The following is a 19,912-nucleotide window of genomic DNA, read 5'->3' on the forward strand; positions in this document are numbered from 1 at the left end:
GAGCGTTACAATAGTCCAGGCGGGAGGTGACGAGGGCATGAGTGACCGTGCGTAAGGAGTCCCGATCCAGAAAGGGACGCAACTGGCGAATCAGGCGAACCTGATGAAAAATCCTCCCGGTCATGGCCATCAAGTGCTCTTCTAAAGACAGCCGTGAATCCAGGAGGACGCCCAAGTTGCGCACCCTCTCCGTGAGGGCCAATGATTCACCCCCAATAGTCAGTGATGGCACCAACTGACTATATTGGGATGTCGGAAACCACAGCCACTCGGTCTTGGATGGGTTGAGCCTGAGCCTATTCCTCCCCATCCAGATCCGCACGGCCTCCAGGCACCGGGACATCACTTCAAGGGCATTGTTGGGGTGGTCTGGGGTGGAGATGTACAGCTGGGTGTCATCAGCGTACTGGTGGTACTTCACCCGAAACCACGGATGATCTCTCCCAGTGGCTTCACATAAATATTGAACAGGAGGGGTGAGAGGACCGACCTTTGCAGCACCCCGCATGAGGGGCCTCGGGGTCGACCTCTGCCCCCCTGCCAACACAGACTGCGACCGGTCAGAGAGAAAGGAGGAGAACCACTGCAACACAGTGCCTCCCACCCCTAACTCTTCCAACCGGTGCAGCATGATACCATGGTCGATGGTATCAAAAGCCGCTGAGAGATCTAACAGGACCAGGACAGAGGAGCACCCCCTGTCCTGAGCCCTCCAGAGATCATCTACCAACGCGACCAATGCCGTTTCTGTGTTGTACCCGGGCCTGAAGCCTGACCGGAACGGATCCAGATTCGTCGTTTCATCCAGGTGCTGGGGGAACTGTTGCGCAACCACGTTCTCAACAACCTTCGCCACAAAGCGAAGATTGGAGACCAGACGATAGTTTACCAACATTGCCGGGTCCAGGGAAGGCTTCTTGAGGAGAGGCCTCACCACCGCCTCTTTCAAGGCGGTGGTGAGGCCAATACTCTTCCAATTGTGCACCTAGTGCCACTTAATTGACTCTGCCCACCTTTCTACTAGTTATTCCCTTTTCTTTCCTTCCGCCTTCCTGAAATTATGGACTTCTTAGTGGAATTGAATTTCTGCATAATGTGCAAAGTACGATATTTGAGCCACATCATTTCTGCCTCAGCTCTGCATTGATTTGTTCCATGGTCCAATTGTATGCTTTCTTGGCTATCTTTGATATGCTTAAGAGGAGTCTTCTTCAACACCGAATTTCCAAAATGTTCAATACTTTTTCTATCTTTCTCCTTAAAATCTCAACTTTCATTTCCATAAAATATCACAGGGAAAAACATTGCCGGCATTATTCTGATTTTTGTAGGTACTGACACTTCCCAACATTTGTGTATTTTTCCAAATTTACCCAATATAGTGTATCATTTTTTTTTATATTTGTTCCATGTTGTTTGCATTAAAAAATCATATCACCCACAACAATATGATTTTTTCCCAATATAAGTTAATTAATTTATAAAAGAAATTAAGAGAAAGATTTCTAAAATAATTCACCACCTTCCCCAATATGTTACTGCTTTGTTTTAGTGAATTTTAGAATTCCGAGCCTGTGTGATTTTAATGATTATTGATTACTGATGTATACATTATTGATTTAATCAATAATCATAGTGTCTGAGAATTCAGGGCACCGACTTGGGGTCAAAGTAATGTTTGAATAGGCAAATATTGGACAAACTTTATTTTGAATCCATGCACTGAACAGGGATCCAACTCAGTGTACCAAATGGCTTCTTCTACAATACTATTAGATTTAATTTTGTCCATGATGGGAAACAAACAAAGTTCATTAACTGCTATTTCTTGTTTTCCTGTCGCCAGACAAATGTAGTTAATGCATTTTTTAAAAACCCAGAAGTTTACAAATGTAGAGACAAAAATGAACATTATTAGGTTAAGTAATATGGTTCTAATACACATATTATTATAAAATATGAGCCTAATTTTCCAAACTACCCAAGCAGAAGTTTCTACAAGTAGCATAGAAACTAATTTAATAGGATAAATATTTGTTTCACAATAAAAGATTATAAGTTTGTTTTTACATTTCTACTCTGTAAATGTGCTCTCATTGTATATTAGATTTGCAATATAGTGATACAATTGAGAAATACATAGGAAGACATACTAATAACATCTTTTCTAAGAATTAGAGGATAGTAGTTATCTTCTCAGAAGTCTATAATGTTAATATGGAAGTACTATAAAATGACTGTACATATTTTCTACCATTGTTGTGGTGTTGTTGTTAGTTGCAAAGTCATCTCCGACCCATTGCGACCCCATGGACAACGTTCCTCCAGGCCTTTCTGTCCTCTACCATTCTCTGGAGTCCATTTAAGCTCACACCGACTGCTTCAATGACTCCATCCAGCCACCTCATTCTCTGCCATCCCCTTCTTCTTTTGCCCTCAATCTTTCCCTGCATTAGGTTCTTCTCCAGTGAGTCCTTCCTTCTCATTAGGTGGCCAAAATATTTGAGTTTCATCTTCAGGATCTGGCCTTCTAAAGAGCGGTCAGGGTTGATCTTCCCTAGGACGGACCGGTTTGATCGCCTTGCAGTCCAAGGGACTCGCAGGAGTCTTCTCCAGCACCATAGTTCAAAGGCCTCAATTCTTTGGTGCTCAGTCTTTCTTAGGGTCCAACTTTCACAGCCGTACATTGCAACTGGGAAAACCATAGCCTTGACTGTACACACTTTTGTTGGCAGGGTGATGTCTCTGCTTTTTAGTATGCTGTCTAGATTTGCCATAGCTTTCCTCCCCAGGAGCAAGCGTCTTTTAATTTCTTGGCTGCAGTCCCCATCTGCAGTGATCTTGGAGCCCAGGAAAATAAAGTCTGTCACTACCTCCATTTCTTCCCCATCTATTTGCCAGGAATTTTCTAACATATTTGCACCCAAAGCAATTCCAAGAGTCTTTTCATTCAGGTTTTACATTTGCTCAGATCATTGTAAATTAGCATCCCCTGCAATTAGTAAAAACACTCGATTCTCTTTTTGTTGTTGCTATTGTACCGTTGTAATTTTTCTCTAGACACTGTCAATTTGTTTTGCATTTTTTTTTCACAGAACTAACCCTATTAGTTTCCACAATGTTTTAAATGTTTCCTGAAATGGTCTCTAGGAAACTGTTCAATCAAAGGCTCCAGATATGGATTATGCTACAAAAATACATTTTACCCAAAGTCATTCACCATGCTTTCCAAAAGAAAAGAATGATTAAAAAACACTTTATTGAAACTGCTACACCAGACCCAAGAACCACATACTAGGAAAAATATCTAAAACTTTATTTAACAGTCCACTCCAGAATAACACAATAACAGACCCAATACTTTTAAAAAATTACTAAGGGATTAGCACTAACAGTTGTCTGTCTTTTTAGTGCAGGTTTATAGTGAAAACAGAATGTAGTCCATTTCAGAAAGAGAACATGTAAATTGATTATGGGTAGTTTATAAAGACCATTTGTATGATAAAAGGAAAAAAATAGTTGTAACATAACAAGAAAACTCATATTAATGCCTTTAATAGTTGTGTCAAATTTCACCTGGCACAGCTTCTAATCTTGAGAAATTTCACCTGCCAAAATTTTCTGATCTGCATAATGATTAAAACCATGGTAACCACGGTATAATTCTAAATGCCTCATGCTGAACTAAATAGAAGAGGAAGACTCCTATCTTGTCTCTTAGGGGCAGATTTTTGGTCTGGGCCAACTTAAACAATTACAAAACAAGTGTGAAGAATATCACAATAGATATATCACAAGAAATAATGACAATGGCCTGATCCAGACATCATAGTAAGTTACTCTGAGGCTTGCTTGGTTTACTGCAGTGTTTCCCAAACTTGGCTATTTTAAGATGCATGGACTTCAACTCCCAGAATTCCTCAGCCAGTATGCCCGGTTGAGGAATTCTGGGAGTTGAAGTCCATACATCTTCAAAGGGTCAAGTTTGGGAAACACTGGTTTACTGCATGATCTTGATCTTGTGATTTGCGCACCATGATTTATGAAGTATAAACAATGGATGGATAGATGGACGGACTGACAGGTGGATGGATGGAAGGAACCAATCTTCTCCCAACTTGTAGCTATATAAATACTATATCTTTCAGTATTTTCTGGTAGAATAATAAAAGTGTAAGAATTCTGAAAACTTCAGTCCAGATACATATGTGGAGGATGCCAAACTGGGATGGAGATGTTGTCTGACGTAAGATTTTTATTTTTGTAATTAATATGGAATACCTGCTTTGCATAATTCTTATTGTAAACCATTTAGACACTGTTTGAATGTATATTGCCTGAAAAACCCTAGATTATTGCGTGATGGAAAATAAGAAAGACATTATTTTCTAGGTAAATAATGCAAGCTTATAATGAAATTGATCAATATATTAAATATCTTTGGATTGGTGAAGAAGCATGGAAATTTGTGATTCTGGAAAGTAAGGCAGAAGAACGAGTTTAGTAAAACATCACTTATGCTTCCAAAATTCTTTGCTAAGTTACGTCTTTAGAGGGAGGAAATTACTGGTTTTGATTTTTATTGATTGCTTCATGATAATAAAACAGATACAACTTTGCAGATCTTAATCTGTTGTCCAAGCCACTTTGAAATGAATTGGAATTGTGCATTATTATAGCCTGAGACTAAAGTATCAAATAATAAAAAACAAACCAGTGGCTGGTCTGATATGAGCCATTCTCTCTATAACATCAGAAAAGATTATTGAACATATTTTCTAAATAAACAAATAGCTTTTTCTGTTCAAAGTTGATTCATTATTTAAACATTATGAAGAAATAAAAATTAGCAGTGCAAAAATATGGTTACACTTCGCTATAGAAACATTTCTCAAATTCTGTTGGAAATCATTTATCCATTAGGGTTTCAGAGTTAAAAGTGTATTATTTAGAGAAGTACAAATTAGCCATGTTAATTGCAAAAGTCAAGTATAGCAGCACATTTCGCTTACTACTGATTTTCTTATGCTAGAATTTATAATTGAGATTTGTTTTAGGGTATGGTTACGTTCCTTCTCTTGGGATGATATATGGAGATTTCAGCTTAATCCCCATGTTGAGGAATGAAATGACTCTTTACAAAAGAGTAAAATGAATAACTTAATATATTCAAATGCCTTCAATTCTTAATAATGATCTCTATGCTAAATGATATCCACCTTCTATTAGCCCTGTGTAACTATAATAGTATTACTAATGACAGAACACGATAATTCATGGTAGTTAAGAATCTTGGAGAACCTGAAAGACTGCTACAGCGTTTTTCTCTGGATGTATCTATTGGATTCCAAAGTACAGCAAGGTCATTTTAAATTGTAAATATAATAATGTAAGAGAACTTTTTATGGCAATGAAACTGTCTTTGCTGGTTTCTGGCATGCTGTGGACCGGTGCCACCCTGGATTTCTGTCCCAAAATTCTGCTCTAATAGTGCCACAAATTGAAGTTGCAGAACCAGTTTGATCTAATGGTTAAGGCATCAGGCTAAAAACCAGGAGGCAATGAGTTCCAATCCCATGTTAGGCATGAAAGCCAGTCACTCTCTCTCAGACCAACTCATCTCACACGACTGTTGTTGTGGAGTAGGAAGGAATATTATGTCTGTTCGCTGCCTTGAGTTATTTATATAAAAATAATAAAGGCAGTATATAACCTGTAGATAAACCACTGTTTGAAAAACCTGTGTACTGTATTTTGCTTCTGGGTTGTCTCAAACTAGCAGTCACACTGTGCACACTCTGACAAAAATAAATAAATAAAAATCAATTATGGAGATACCGTATGAAGCTACTCTAATGAAACAACTCTCTGTGTGTCTAGATCCAAATTGCCCACTGCAGGAGGAGCTTCTTAGGCAGTACTATGCAAAAATCTATTGCAGACTTCCCCATTATTAGTGAACAAAAAATACTTTGGTGCTGAACACCATAAGTCTGTGAGAAAAGGGTGCAAAAATAGATATATGAAATCCAAATTGAAAATTAAGTACTCTTGCTGCAGAGATTATAGCAATATTGTTTTTCATCCTAATAAAGCTTGCTAAAAGAAATGTTGTGAGATTTGGGGGGAGAGGGATCAATTCAGGAAGCTACCCGAAGATCTGTCTTCCAGAATAGAAGAAGAATCACTAAGAATTAAGACAGCTGACTTCATCTAGAGATATTGCAAAGTGGATCTCTAATCTTCTGTATGGAAAACATGATTTCCCAGACTACAGATTACATACTTCTCATACCTCCATAAGATATTGGAGAAGAGAAAAGAGGTTTAATAGCTAGGCATATACTATACAAAACTACATATGGTGTATGGGATGAATGAGATTCCAGCTGCGTGAATTTCTGGGTAGTTTGAAGAAGGTATTGGCTTTAAGCCTCAGTCCCCAGCTGTACAATGGGAATAATAATATAGCTCATACCAATGAGATTACAAGAATGAGAAACCTTCATAACAGGTTCATAAATGCTGGGGAGAATTTATGGGTGATTTATACAGTTGAAATGTAATGTGTAAGTATGTGAAATATTTATTACCATTACTATAATGATCATTGGTAAAGATACAAAAAAGAACCGTGTATATTTTTCTTTGTAAATAACACACAAACAAATTAACATAATAGATAATGGTTACCTGAAAAATTATGGTAATTATTTCATTTCAAGGCATTAATTCCATTAAATGTACAGAAAAGGAGTATGTAGGTCTGTTATTAAATTTAACATCACCATCTCAGTAAGTAATATAACTAGTAGAACAATTCATTCATGGTATTTAAAACTCAATCATTTAATATACAGTAATAACTTAACTATCTATTTCCCCAGTGGGTACAAATATTTTTTTTAAAAAAAAGATATTAAAGCCACTCCTTACTAAAGCTGTACCATGATTTTAAGCTATTAAAGAAGCATCTCATGGTAAACAAGGTAAACAACCAGTAACCAGTTGCTCATTAAGATTGATAATCAATCTAGCTATCAACCAGGCAATCTATTGAGGGAGAAAAGTATTCCATTCTGTTTTCTCACATTCTTACTTGCCAGGTCTACAGAGTACTGGAATATTATGTTCAAACCAGCTGGCTTAATGTTACAATCATTCCTCCTCCTCCTCTTCCTCCTCCTCCTTAGGTTTATTTATTGAGTACATTGCTTCGATTCTATGTAAGATTTATTTTCCACTTCTAGCATATCTATTTTCTTTCCATCCCACTTTGTCTCACTTTTTTTGACTTTCTCCATTTCAGAATTTCACCTGCACTAATTGTATCTCCTCCTCCATTTCAACCTTCCCCACTCTTTTCACACACTTTTGCTATCCTGTTTCTGTCCTTAAGATTATCTTCTAAATTTCCAGTACAGAACTTTGTAGGGTCCTAATGCCTTGCTTACTTCTTTGTTAAAAAATATCCCAGATTTTACTTTGGTCTTCCTGAATTAGATTCCTGAACTAGAAATCTTTACAACTTTACAATCTTTATCACTGAAATCAACCAAACATGTAGGCAATGACTCAATGGAGATCCAATGTGTTTTAATATACGATTTGCACTTTCATCTATTATTTATTTTTATTCAATACATTTATATTCTGTTTTTACTATGGTTTGATTACAGTATCCATATGCTTATTTTATTTGTTTGTTTGTTTATTTATTAAATTTGGTACACTGCCCAGTGTAAATAAAATAATAATAAGGAATAAAAATGGCAAAAGAAAAAGAAAAAAGGCAGCAACAAAATATACTTACTCCTTGGAGGAGATTATATATATCCTAAACAAATATGTGGACAAAGAGCCGTGTCCAACCACTAGGACAGCCAATTTGCCATGGCCAACTCACTGTGGGACAAGAGTTATATTAATATTGAAGAAATAATCCACTAGAATCATTAAAGAAAGGATGCAAAGAAAATGCAGAAAAGAGGGACAAAGAAAAATGTGACTGACAAAAATTAAAATAAATTTTAAATTTTATTTTAAATAATTAAATTGAATCGTTGAATTGTCCTATGGTGAACTGGCCTGTGGTGAGTTGGCTGCAGCAAGTTGGCCATAGCAAGTTGGCCATGGTTAGCTGGGCATGGTGAATTGGCTGCGGCAAGTTATCCCATTCTGACACCAGAAGGATGGGATCTGAGGGAAACTCATTCTAGAAGGCAGATGCTACAACAAAGAATAAACCAAGAGCACTCCAACTCTGCAGGTATCCCCATAACTGTCCATGTCATTGTATTCTTGGACCACTTGAAGCTTCTGGAAGGTCTTCAAAAACATGTAGGGTGTAAGGCAGGGTGTGTTACATTAATCAAACTAAATATTTTCTCTGCATTCTTTCATCATGCTCAGACAGAAATCAGTGGATCTGAAGTACATAACCCAAAAGACATGCTATCATATTTCCTTATTTTTACAGTCCAGGATGCTTTATCTGTGTGATTTAGGATTAGAATGTTGTCTTTGGACCAAGGAACCTGAATTCACATCTAAAAATGTCTTATCCGTCAAAGAAAATATGTGCTATTATTGATAATGATGATGATTAGCAGTGGAGCAGCAGTGATTTTTACATATTCGTATTACTGCCTTTTTCACACTGATTGACTTTCACAATTGTTTTTATTATTGTTACCAGAGAAAAAAATAGAAAAGTCAAAAAAGGTTAATTTGACACAACATATAAAAAACATGTTTTTGTTTGGACTTATTATTACATCGTGTGAACCCCACCAACAGCAGATTATGCATCAAACCATGTTTAAGTAACTTAGTATGATACACTAAATACTAAGTAGCTACAGTGCCTGCCAATAACTGCACTACAATTCTTCCACTAGTTTTTCTATGCAAGCATATTGAATGAGCTTTTGAGGAAATATGAGCAAGGTTTGACATGAAGTGTGATAGTACCCTGCTACATCTGGCTGACCCCAAATGCAGAGAAGAGTTGGACCTGGTTAGTTCTGGTATGAAGGATCCCAAGATTACAAATTATGCTGGGAAATTGAAAAAAAATAGAAGAGTCAATGGCAAACAACATCCATATTATTGTGAAACAAACAAACAAATCTGTAAGACTCAAGTTTAACTCAGAGGACACTTTATTAATTTTCATCCATCTATCATCTATCTATTCATCTATCATCTATTTATTCACACACAAAAAAAGTAAAGTATAAATTAAATCCACCAAGAACTTTTTTGAAGAGCACTTGAAATAAGAGATATGAACAGTATAACAGAAATAACAGAATAACAGAATTGGAAGGGATATTGTAGGTTATCTAGTCATCTAGTAGGTCATCTAGTATAAACACTTGCAAAAATAGAAAAGGTTTCCTAGGGCTTGCAGAGCTTTCCAATCACCAACTAAACTTTCTACATAGAATATTCTAAAAGCAGAAAGCAATTTCAAAAACCCCTTTTTCCATTCCCTCTCCCGGTGTACTATGATAGCTGTTATAATTCTCATCACTTCCAGCTAACATGACATACGGTTGGGTTCCAATGCAATGCAATGCAATCAATGCATCAAGAATGAGCCCAAATTGAGAAAGTTGGTAGTCAACCATAGTGACATTCATCTTGTCTCCTATCTGATTCCAACCTCTCTAATTTATTTCCATCTTTTCCAAGGTCCACCTAATGAACTTTCAAATGAATTGAACCAGTAAAATTATCATTTCTTCAGTGTTCTTAAACCCATAGGTATTGGTAATTATTCTTCAGATGGTCTCCAAGCAAGAGTCTTGCATATAACATTTTGACATTTGCATAATATTTAACAGAATTAAACAACTGTTCATTATTTCTTTGGAGGGTGAGAAGGGCTGTGTTATCCTGAGATGTGTACAGATGGAGGCCAGACATATCTATGTCTATGCGATGATTCGATCTGAAATCCAGTAATAAACGGGGGATTGGATTCAGTGGCCTTTTCCAATGCTGTTATTCTGAGTATCTATTCTTATAACCTTAAACTTCATCTTCATTGTAGCTTCCTCATACCAGCACTCCAAAACTGTGCCAGGTTATATTAATATATTCTGGCAAGTTCAACTTGTATAAATCAAAGGAGGTGAACAACAAAATGACTCACGTTAAGAAGTCAAAATACAAAGTTAGACTATTAGTGAGATAGAAAACATGTCTCCTACAGCCATCTCCAACTATTCTAGATTCTTGTCATGCTTTCTAATATAATTATTTCTTGATCTCTAGGGAAGATTATTGTATGCAAGATGCTGTGATTAAATTAAGATAAATTGGAAGCCATGATGTTTATTCTGGTTTTATTGAAAGTCCATAGAATTCAAAAGTGTGTACATGTGAGCTTCCAAATTGCTACCAAATTTAGTTTTTTATGCGATTGGAGGGAAGAATTAATAACTATATGAAGGATTATTATATTAATGTATTTGATCAATTTAATACATTTAAATATTAGTTTTTGAATTGATGTAACTTTTCTTGACTAGTTCTACCAACTTTGTAAACTACTTCTTAAGCAGAGGCATCTCTCAGCTTTAAAAAAAAGTTGTATATCCTTTCATGAAATTTCTCTAAATCCTAAAATATTTTAAAATCAATTTTTATTCCTAAAATTCGTATTTTTTGAATAATTGTTTTTCTGGGTTACCCACTTTAAAAATTATTCAAGCTAGGAATCCCATTTAAAATAATCCCAAACAGAACTGGTAAAAGATTAAATCTAAGTGTACTGTTCCACTAGAAGAGAATATATTTATTGAGGTATACTTCAGAACCCAGAAGAGACCTAGTTCAGCAGTGAAACAGACAGAAAAGTGAGATACTGTGTCAAGATTTTGTTTTTACATGAAAAGTACTGAGATGATGGTGACCTACATCCCAAACTAAGTGTCAACATTTCACACACCTTGTACTGCAGACAGTGAAAGCTAGACAGAGTAAAAGTTTATTAAGTGAAAATGCCAAAACCATGTTTCACTTTACCATGGTAAAGCAATTAAAGCCATCTGTATTTTATTTTTGTTAAATCTTTACATTTGAATTGGAGAGCGTGCTAAGAACAGCCAAGATAAAATCATTACCATTGCGTACATTTACCCTTACTCTTATACATATCAGTATATTGCAGATTTAACTCTTACAGAAATATGACTGCAATCTTAGTTTGGTTCAACATGTGATGTGGCTATTTAAAAAAAGACAAATGCATTTTTGGGCTGCATAGTTTGCAATTCCCAAGGAATAATTATTGCCTTTTATTCTCTCTTGGTCAGACTCCTCTTAAAAATTATATCCAGTCTGGGGCATTACAATCTAAAAAGGAATCAGATAAACTGGATTTGGGGAAGGGCACTGAGGATAATTAGGGGATTAAAAGTATAAACAAATATTGATGGAGTTGGATATATTGACCTTGAGAGTAGAGTATAGAACAAGAAGACAGAGGAGTATGGGAATATTCTTTAAATATATTATAGTCAGAGGTGGGTTCTAAATTTTTTTACTACCGGTTCTGTGGGCATGGCTTATTTTGTGGGTGTGGCTTGGAGGTCATGTGACTAGGTGGGCGTGGCTAGCTGGTCAGAGTCATTTCCGGAAGGTCCTCGCACTTACGACCAGTCCTCGCACTTACGACCTGACTCATTTGTTTGCTTTTACCATTGATCAGCTGTAGGACGGCCCTTTGAAGCCCCGCGGCAAGAGTTTAAACAGTTTTTTTCCCTCTAGTCATCAGCTGGGACTCAGGAGGCAGCAATAGATTGCGGGTGGGACCAAATAAAAGATAAGAATAACGTGGGGGGGGAGGGCGGGGGGGAGAACCGGTTCGATGACGTCATATCTTCACCGCTACCGGCTCGGCCGAACCAGACTGAACCGGGAGGAACCCACCACTGATTATAGTGTGTCATTCAGAAGGTTCAGACCTGTTCTCTATGATTCTAGAATATAGGACAAGAAGACAGATTCCAGCCCAAAACAAACTTAACAAGAGTTGTCCCATAGTAGAACCAATAACCTAGGTAGTGATGGGTGTTCCACACTAGATGTAATCAAGTAATGAATAAGGGGTCCTTGGTACTCTCTGAGCTTGCTTGTTTTCTTGCAGACATTTCATTACCCAACTAAGTAACATCATCAGTGTAGTAAGGAATACAGTTTGCTGTCAATTTATATTCTAATGCAGTGATGGCGAACCTATGGCATGCGTGCCGGAAGTGGCACACAGAGTTATCTCTCCGGACACGCAAACAGTCACCTGTTGCTGTTCCGGGTTCCGGCACGTTTTCACACGTGCGGGAGCACCGGAAACCGGAAGAGCAGCCGCCTGGTGTACATGCCCACTCCAGGAAGATGATCTTCCAGTTTCTGGTGCGCGCAAGTGTACCGGCCAACTGGTCTTCGCGCACACATGTGCGCCAGAAACCAAAAGATAATTTTCCCAGCGCGTGCGTGCGCACTGGGCGGCTGCTCTTCCAGTTTCTGGCACGCCGGCGCACACACGGATTCCTGTTTTGAAACTCGGTGCTGAAAAGGTTCACCAACACTGTTCTAGTGGCTTGCCCTGTCAGTATAATGTTCAATATAAAGGAGAATATTCTCCTTTATAAGTAATGAATAGCTATCATGAATACTTTATAAGTAATGAATAGTAATGAGAAACCTGTCTGACAGGAATGCTTTAATCTGTATTTTTTCACTAGGCTGGGGGTGCCGTTGGTCCCTTTTAATCCTAAAATTCCCATATTCTAGTTTTACAAACAATATTTCCTTTACTTAACAATAGCAAACAGATCTTAACCTGTTTCTGTATGGATGTCTTCCTTTCCTATATTTCTGATTGAAGCATTGAAGAAAGCAGTGTTAATTCACTATAATTGGGCTGTATTAGTTGTTTAATTTCCAAATATGCACAATAACTATTTTTACACTGAATACATGCAGTAAACCAGATATGTGATTAATATAACAAAATATGGATTCACTAATGCTACGAATGTCATCTTTCTCATCCCACAGACCATAATTAGAAGGAGTCAAGCAACAGGGTGCTACCTCCCATGCACATTTGTTACCCTTTCCCAGAAATATATTTCCCAGATTTTCCTCCTACTTTCCCAGTCTACATTTTTGTTGAATGTTTATGTTAATCTTTTTTTTCCTTCTTTTGACTGGGTGTTCTTCATTGTGAACTATTATTATAAATAGATTTATAAGCTATAATACTTCTGACCGAACCTGGGTTTTTCAGCAATTTTAAAGATGTTCTAAAACAGGGGTGTCAAACTCAATTTCATTGAGGGACGCATCAGGATTGTGGGGCTGGGGTGGGCGTGGCCATGGTGGGCGTGGCCAGCTTGACGTCATTCATGTCGGAGGCGCCTGTGGTGGCCCAAGCGCTCTGCCAGTGAAAATGGGCTCCTGAGCTCCATTTTCAGCTGCGACGACCTCCTGCAACTCCCTGCCAGCGAAAATGTAACTTGGGAGAGCCACAAGCTCTGTTTTTACTGGCACAGGCACCGTGAGCCGGTCCTTCGCTGTTTCCAGGGCGGCCCTGCAGGCAAGATCTAAGCACCCCACAGGCCAGATCTGGCCCCTGGGCCTTGAGTTTGACACCCCTGTTCCCATTGGATCATAGTTTGAGATATATTTCCTTAAACAGAAAAACAGAATGACCAAGGGCAAACAAAAAAAGCAGTGGGAGCAAGAGCATTACATTTCCTTGTGGGAATCTGGCAGGGGGCATCAGAAATCTCCCTTCTCTTTCCTTTCTGGCAGGCAGATAAATGGCTGCTGCTGAGTGTGGGAGGGAGGAAGGGATTTCAAGACTGGCTGGGAAATTGTCACAGAACATTGAAAATAATGACCATGTAACCACAAGAGAAGCCCAGCAGTGCAGCAGCAGCCAGTAGCACTGAAGCAGCTATAGGTTTCACAAATTTCATTCTGCTAGGAGTCATGTCCCGGATTTTAGACGCATTCTGTAAGGAAGTCCATTTGAGGTAGCTTGGTTCAAAAAATTATTGCCCTGTGCTGCACCAGTTACGGAACCTGACAACAAGAATTTTAGTACAGTAGTATATATATTAAGGATGATCACTTTGTTACAATATCTGCCATCTTTATAATGGTAGGCAAGATAGTTACTTCCACAAAGGAAAGGAATATGTCAAAATTTGCAGTAGCCTGCAGTCCTTCTATTCTCTACAAAGAAGAGGGGGTCAAATTATTCTCCAAAGCACCGGAGGGCAGGATAAGAAACAATGGTTGGAAACGAATCAAAGAGTGAAACAACCTGGAATTAAAGAGAAACTTCCTAACAGTGAGGACAATTAACCAGTGGAATAGCATGCCTTCAGGAATCGTGAGCACTCCATCACTGGAGGTTTTTAAGAAGAGACTGGACAGTCAGATATCTGAAATAGTATAGGTTCTCCTGCTTGAGCATGGGCTGGACTAGCAGACCTCCAAGGTCCCTTCCAGCTATTCTATTCTATTCCTGTTCCGTTCTATTCTACCAACCAACACCAAACCTGTTTAGCTTCTGAGTTTAGACAAGGTTGGCCAGATGCTGACACCTTAGAATTAAACAAACTTTGCATCCATTTAATATATACTTTAGCCATTGTTCACTCAAGTTCATTTTGCCCCATTATAGATTTTTTTCCCAGAACTGAGCTCCATGACAATCCTTGTGTATCAAGAAGAATCCTCTCTTCCTCTTTCTTCCACATCCTCATTTTTCTTTTCCTCATCTTGGATAATTTGGGAAATCAAAATGTAGCAAGTATGTGTAGTCCTTGTTTTGTGGCTGCCTTGTTTAGCCACCATTTGCAGTTACAAAGGTCATGAAAAAATAACTTTACAACCAATCCTTGTATTTACAACCTTTGCAGGTCTGTAAAGGAAAGGGAAGCTGAAATAAGGTGATAAGCACAGTCATGGTTTCACTTAGCAATTGCTTTGCTTAACGACTGAGTTGTGGGTCCTAATTGTGGGTACTAAATGAGGACCTCTATATAGAGTAATGGAAGACGGTGAATAGTGCTGTTAATATTGACCTAAAAAAAGGAATCTCTGTATCCTGATCAGCAAATGTTGTGATGATGTATTGGATGAAAGACATTTTAAGGTGGGGAAAGGCATTTGAATGAGTTTGAATCAAAACTGTGCTGATCCAGATTTTCTGTCACATGATGTCTTCAGTCAGAAAGGAGGCATGCCTCTAGTAGCATAATTAGAATGGTTTTTCAGCATTAAGTTAGCAGAAAGACACTCCTGTGCCATATCCTATAGCACACCTCCAGGTCTTGCCCCAAATCTTCCAGGTTGGACAGGGTGATGAGTGGTGTCTAAATGAATAGGAATAGGAATAGGAATAGGAACAGGAATAGGAATAGGAATAGGAACAGCATAGCATAGCATAGCATAGCATAGCATAGCATAGCATAGCATAGCATAGCATAGCATAGCATAGCAAAGCATAGCATAGCATAGAATAGAATTTTTTATTGGCCAAATGTGATTGGACACATTTTTTATTGGCCAAATGTGATTGGACACACAAGGAATTTGTCTTTGGTGCATAAGCTCTCAGTGAACATAAAAGCTGTAAGTGATAAATAATGATCATAGTCATCATAAAAATGCATTCATCATAAATCATAAGTTACAACACTTAGTGATAGTCATAGGATACTAAATAAGCAATCAGCATAAATCATACTAGGAAACTAAATAAAACAATATAAATCATAAAGATACAAGGAACAAAGTTATAGTCATAAGTAGAAAAGGAGATAGGTAATAGTAAAGATAAGAATAACAGTAATACAGCCTTATTAAATACTTTGATAGTGTTGTGGGAATTAGTTGTTTAGCAGAGTGGTGGCATGGGGGGGGGATTATCCAGTGGTGGGATTCAAATAATTTAACAACCGGTTCTCTGCCCAAATGATTTCTTCCAACAACCAGTTCACCAAACTGCTCAGAAAGTTAACAACCGGTTCTCCCGAAGTGGTGCGAACTGGCTGAATCCCACCACTGGAACTATCCTTGTGGATAGATAGGATGTTTCCCTGAAAATAAGACCCTGTCTTATATTTTTTTGAACCCCAAAATAACCTCAAAAGCCCGATTGGGTTTATTATCAGGGGATGTCTTATTTGGGGGCAAACAGGGTATATATATATATATATATATATATATATATATATATATATGCTTTTTCCTTTCTACTTTAACTATGTCCATTAAGAGGTAAATTACTGCACATATAATACCCTTGACACTGTTTTTAAGATGCAAAAGTTAAGAGATTTGGTATTATACTATGTAGATCAACACTTGCAGCTTCCCTGGCTGTCATTTCCTGACAAATACTATCTCTTGTCTTGTATTTGTCCCCTACGTTGCACTCATTCTCTTTCAACAACCTGCTGCAGTTTTGTCAGCAGGCACATAAACACGGGTTTTGTCCAACAGGTCATTCACCTTTAGTATGTCCCTGATCTACAGTTAAGGCACAGACGTTCTTTACTTTTCTACTTCACATCTTGTTGTTCCACTGACACACAAACAAATACTGCCTATCACAGATAAAGCATCTTACAACAGATTCACCCAAAGCGTAGGTATGCCAACAGGGGCAGAAATGGGTACATCAACCACGCTGCCCTAACATTAGTATACTCAAAACAAACTTCCAGCATTGTGGGGTGGCTTTGCCATCACTACAGCAATAGAAGCAAGCTGATCAACACCTTTATTTATTTTCAAAATCATTTGGTCTTTTGCTACAATACTTTTGGAGCCTGGATTTAATGTTCTTATTTGCAGTGGCATTTAGTTGATGATATGTCCTATCTCAGAATAAGCACAGTGGGCCTTAAGGAGAAAAATGTCATATCGGATGGCATCAGCAACTGTTAACAGTTCACGCTGGTTTTCTATTTGCCCCCAAGTCCAGCTCTAATTTCATCCTTGCCATGGGGAGGTAGGCATTATGTCACATTAGTACCATGAATACAAGAGATTGGCAATTTTTATTCTACGATGACCCCACTCTCTCCACATCCTTAGAGATTTGCACATCCCTGTGCAAGGGGCCCCTTCTGCCCCACAAGCCACCAAAGGCCACCTTCACCACCAATCCTTATCACAAATAAACATTTTTATGGAGAGTAGGACCACTTCTCTGCCTCATTACGCATGGCCTATTGCTGAGCGATTATCACCGAAGGGCCATCCATAATATGCCTCAGCCTTTTATGCCTCGACAGGCAATAAAACTAATCAGTCCAAACATAATCGCAAGAGTTATTTCAGTAGGTCTCTGGGTTTTCCCATATGCTCCTATTTCCTGCACCATTGACTTTAATGGACAACAATAATAAGAGAGAGAAAAATGCAGAGATGGGATGGAGGGAGAAGAAAATTGGAAGGGGTGGCCAATGAGCATTCTGCATCCCACCAGGGCCCTTCAAATCTCTTTAAAAGGCTTGGACAGCACACATATACGTTCACAAACACACACACAAACTCCTTTTCATCACCCACACATTTTTCTGCCACACGTTCAGTTAGCAATCATAAACCCATCCTTTCGCATTCCCCGTGTTTCTTTGCAGCAAACGCTCCTCCTCGCCTGGAAGTTTTCTACAATTTCTCCAATTGCTGACAAAGCCATTTTTTTTAAATTAAAAAAAGAGAGGTGGAAATGCAACAGGTGCCTCTCGGAAATGAGCTTCACCGGCCACTTCTGCCCACTATGCAGTTGTCAGAGCCACTTTGAGGAGCGAAGGAAAGGCAAGTCAGGTCCTATATTATTGCACCCCACTCAGCGCTCTCTCCCCACACACACCCCTCGCTTTTTTCCCCCCCCCGTGACGCTTTAGCAGCGTGGGCTGGGATGGCCAACACGCATGTGTGATTGTGAGTGCGTTCCCACGGGCAGCTTGGTCTCTAGCCGCTGCATTCGTGCAACAGGCTTGTTTAGTTCTTGGTTGGCAGGGTTTAGTGTGCAGTGTGAATCCACGCCGTTTCGAGGAGTCGTGGGAAAAGTAGAAATGTAGAAAACGGGGTAATTTAGTAAGCAAGTTAAGCACGTGGCGCCAACACAGCCTGAACCCGAACCGTCCCCTCAACACCTGACCCAGCTCAGCCGACGCCGCCCCCCCCCCACCGCGAGGCTCTTTTTTTTTTTTTTTTTTAAGCGGGAAACCCACTCACATGGGGTAGTAAGCGTAAGGCGCCAGGCAGTTCTCCTCACACGTTTCGGAATCCATCAGCAAATAGTCCTGGCTGTCGTTCCTGGGGGCTCCGCCGACCGGCGAGCCGTTCCCCCGCGGCGCGTAGAGCTGGTTGTGACTCATGGCGCTTCCTCTGGGGAGAGGTTGGGGGGTCCCGAGGAAAAAAAAAAGCCCCCCTCTTCTTCAGGAGGCTCCCAGCCCCGGTCCCCAAAAGGGGCACCCTCGGGGAAACCCCCCCTCCTCTCTTTCCCGCAAAAAAATTAAATAAATAAAAATACAGGGGCGCGCGCGCCGCCCAGAGAGAGAGAAAAGAGACGCGCGCGCGCTCGGCCGGCGTTGTTTAAAAGCAATATTATTATTATTATTATTTAAAAAATGGCTCGAAGCGCTCGCCTTCTGTTCCTCCGGCTACCTGTGGCGCAGCGTCCCCATTTTTAAAAAGAGGGCTGGAGATGTTCGTTTCTGCGTGGAGGGGGAGACCAAAGGGCGAGCGAGCCCCAGCAGATCTCTCCCTCGCCGGGGTCGTCGCTTTCCAGCCCCCACCTCAGTCCAAGCAGGCGGTTTTCTCCGCCGCGCCGAGCCTCCGGATAGCCACTGAGGGAGAGAGAGGGGGGGGGAATAAAAAAAAATAAAAAGGACGGAGTTACTATGTCAACCAGCCCTATCCCCTCTCTCTCTGAAAGCCATCCGTGCCCGGAGAGGCTCAACCAGCTTTTGCAAAGCCGCAACGAGGGGAAATTTAAAAAAAAAAAAAAAGGAAAGGAAAGGAAAGGCGGGGAAGAGGGGCTTAAAAAGTTTACGCGACCGCCGCCGGCCAGAAAGCAAAGCGTGGGCGCGGGAGGGCCACAAGATCCAGTGGCGAAAAACGCCGGATAAACCAGCCTCGGCTTTAATAACCGTCCGGCCCTTCCCACGTTTTTCATCTGCCCCTTCGGATCCTTTACATCATCTTGGGCGATCACGTGAAGGAAGGGATTCCGAAGTCTTCCTACTACTTGTTTGACGATGATCCTTCAATAGGTGTAACTTCGCCGGCCAAGTCCCGTGCTGCTTTTTTGGCTCGGTTTTTCATTGTGAATGAAAAGCTCTTGCCATCCACCGAGCCTTCTAAAGTCAAGCGCAATCCGTCGCTGCCAACGATCTCTCAAAAGCTTTGAATAACGAAGGCTGGAGAATTCAGAGGAAGTACCTTGTCGTCTGCCTCCCTCGGTTCATTTGCCCTGGAGGCAGGTTCTCTCAGGGCTGGGTACCTAGTTATGCAATGCCACTTGATGAAATCTGCTTCATTGGCATTCAACGGTTAGGGAAAAATCTTCATGTTGCTTGGTTGAAAAGAAAAGGGGATGCAACAGGGATTGGTTACTGTGATCAGAATGGACAACTTCTGTAATGAAAATTTATTACCATCTCCTGAAGATGGGCAAATTGGAAATGGCATTTGACTGGATACAGCACTCTTTAGAATTGGGGTTGTTTGTTGTGTTCTGCAATTCGCATCTGGCGATTGTCTATTCTGGCAGTACTTCTCACCCACAGATATACTTTTACCTGCAAAGTGCAAACATAGTTGGCTCCACGATTATTTTAAAGCCTTGCAACGTGGAAAGTTT

At 39.7% G+C, this 19,912-nt stretch overlaps 1 protein-coding gene across 2 annotated transcripts in view; it reads right to left on the reverse strand.

Annotated features, from left to right (window-relative positions):
• TRPC6 (transient receptor potential cation channel subfamily C member 6) overlaps window positions 1–19,464 on the reverse strand; it is a 74,868-nt gene extending 55,404 nt beyond the window's left edge. The window contains exon 1 of one of the 2 annotated variants that reach the window (XM_034408935.3): window positions 18,283–19,464. In XM_034408935.3, coding sequence (XP_034264826.1) covers window positions 18,283–18,425 — 143 coding nt within the window. In that variant the 5' untranslated portion in view covers window positions 18,426–19,464. The remainder of the gene's footprint in view (window positions 1–18,282) is intronic. The other variant, XM_034408945.3, reaches the window with a different exon arrangement.
• Between the last annotated feature and the right edge of the window lie 448 nt (window positions 19,465–19,912).

Source organism: Pantherophis guttatus, chromosome 5 (assembly GCF_059756535.1).
Source record: "Pantherophis guttatus breed Tessera chromosome 5, ASM5975653v1, whole genome shotgun sequence".
NCBI classification, from domain to species: Eukaryota; Metazoa; Chordata; class Lepidosauria; order Squamata; family Colubridae; genus Pantherophis; species Pantherophis guttatus.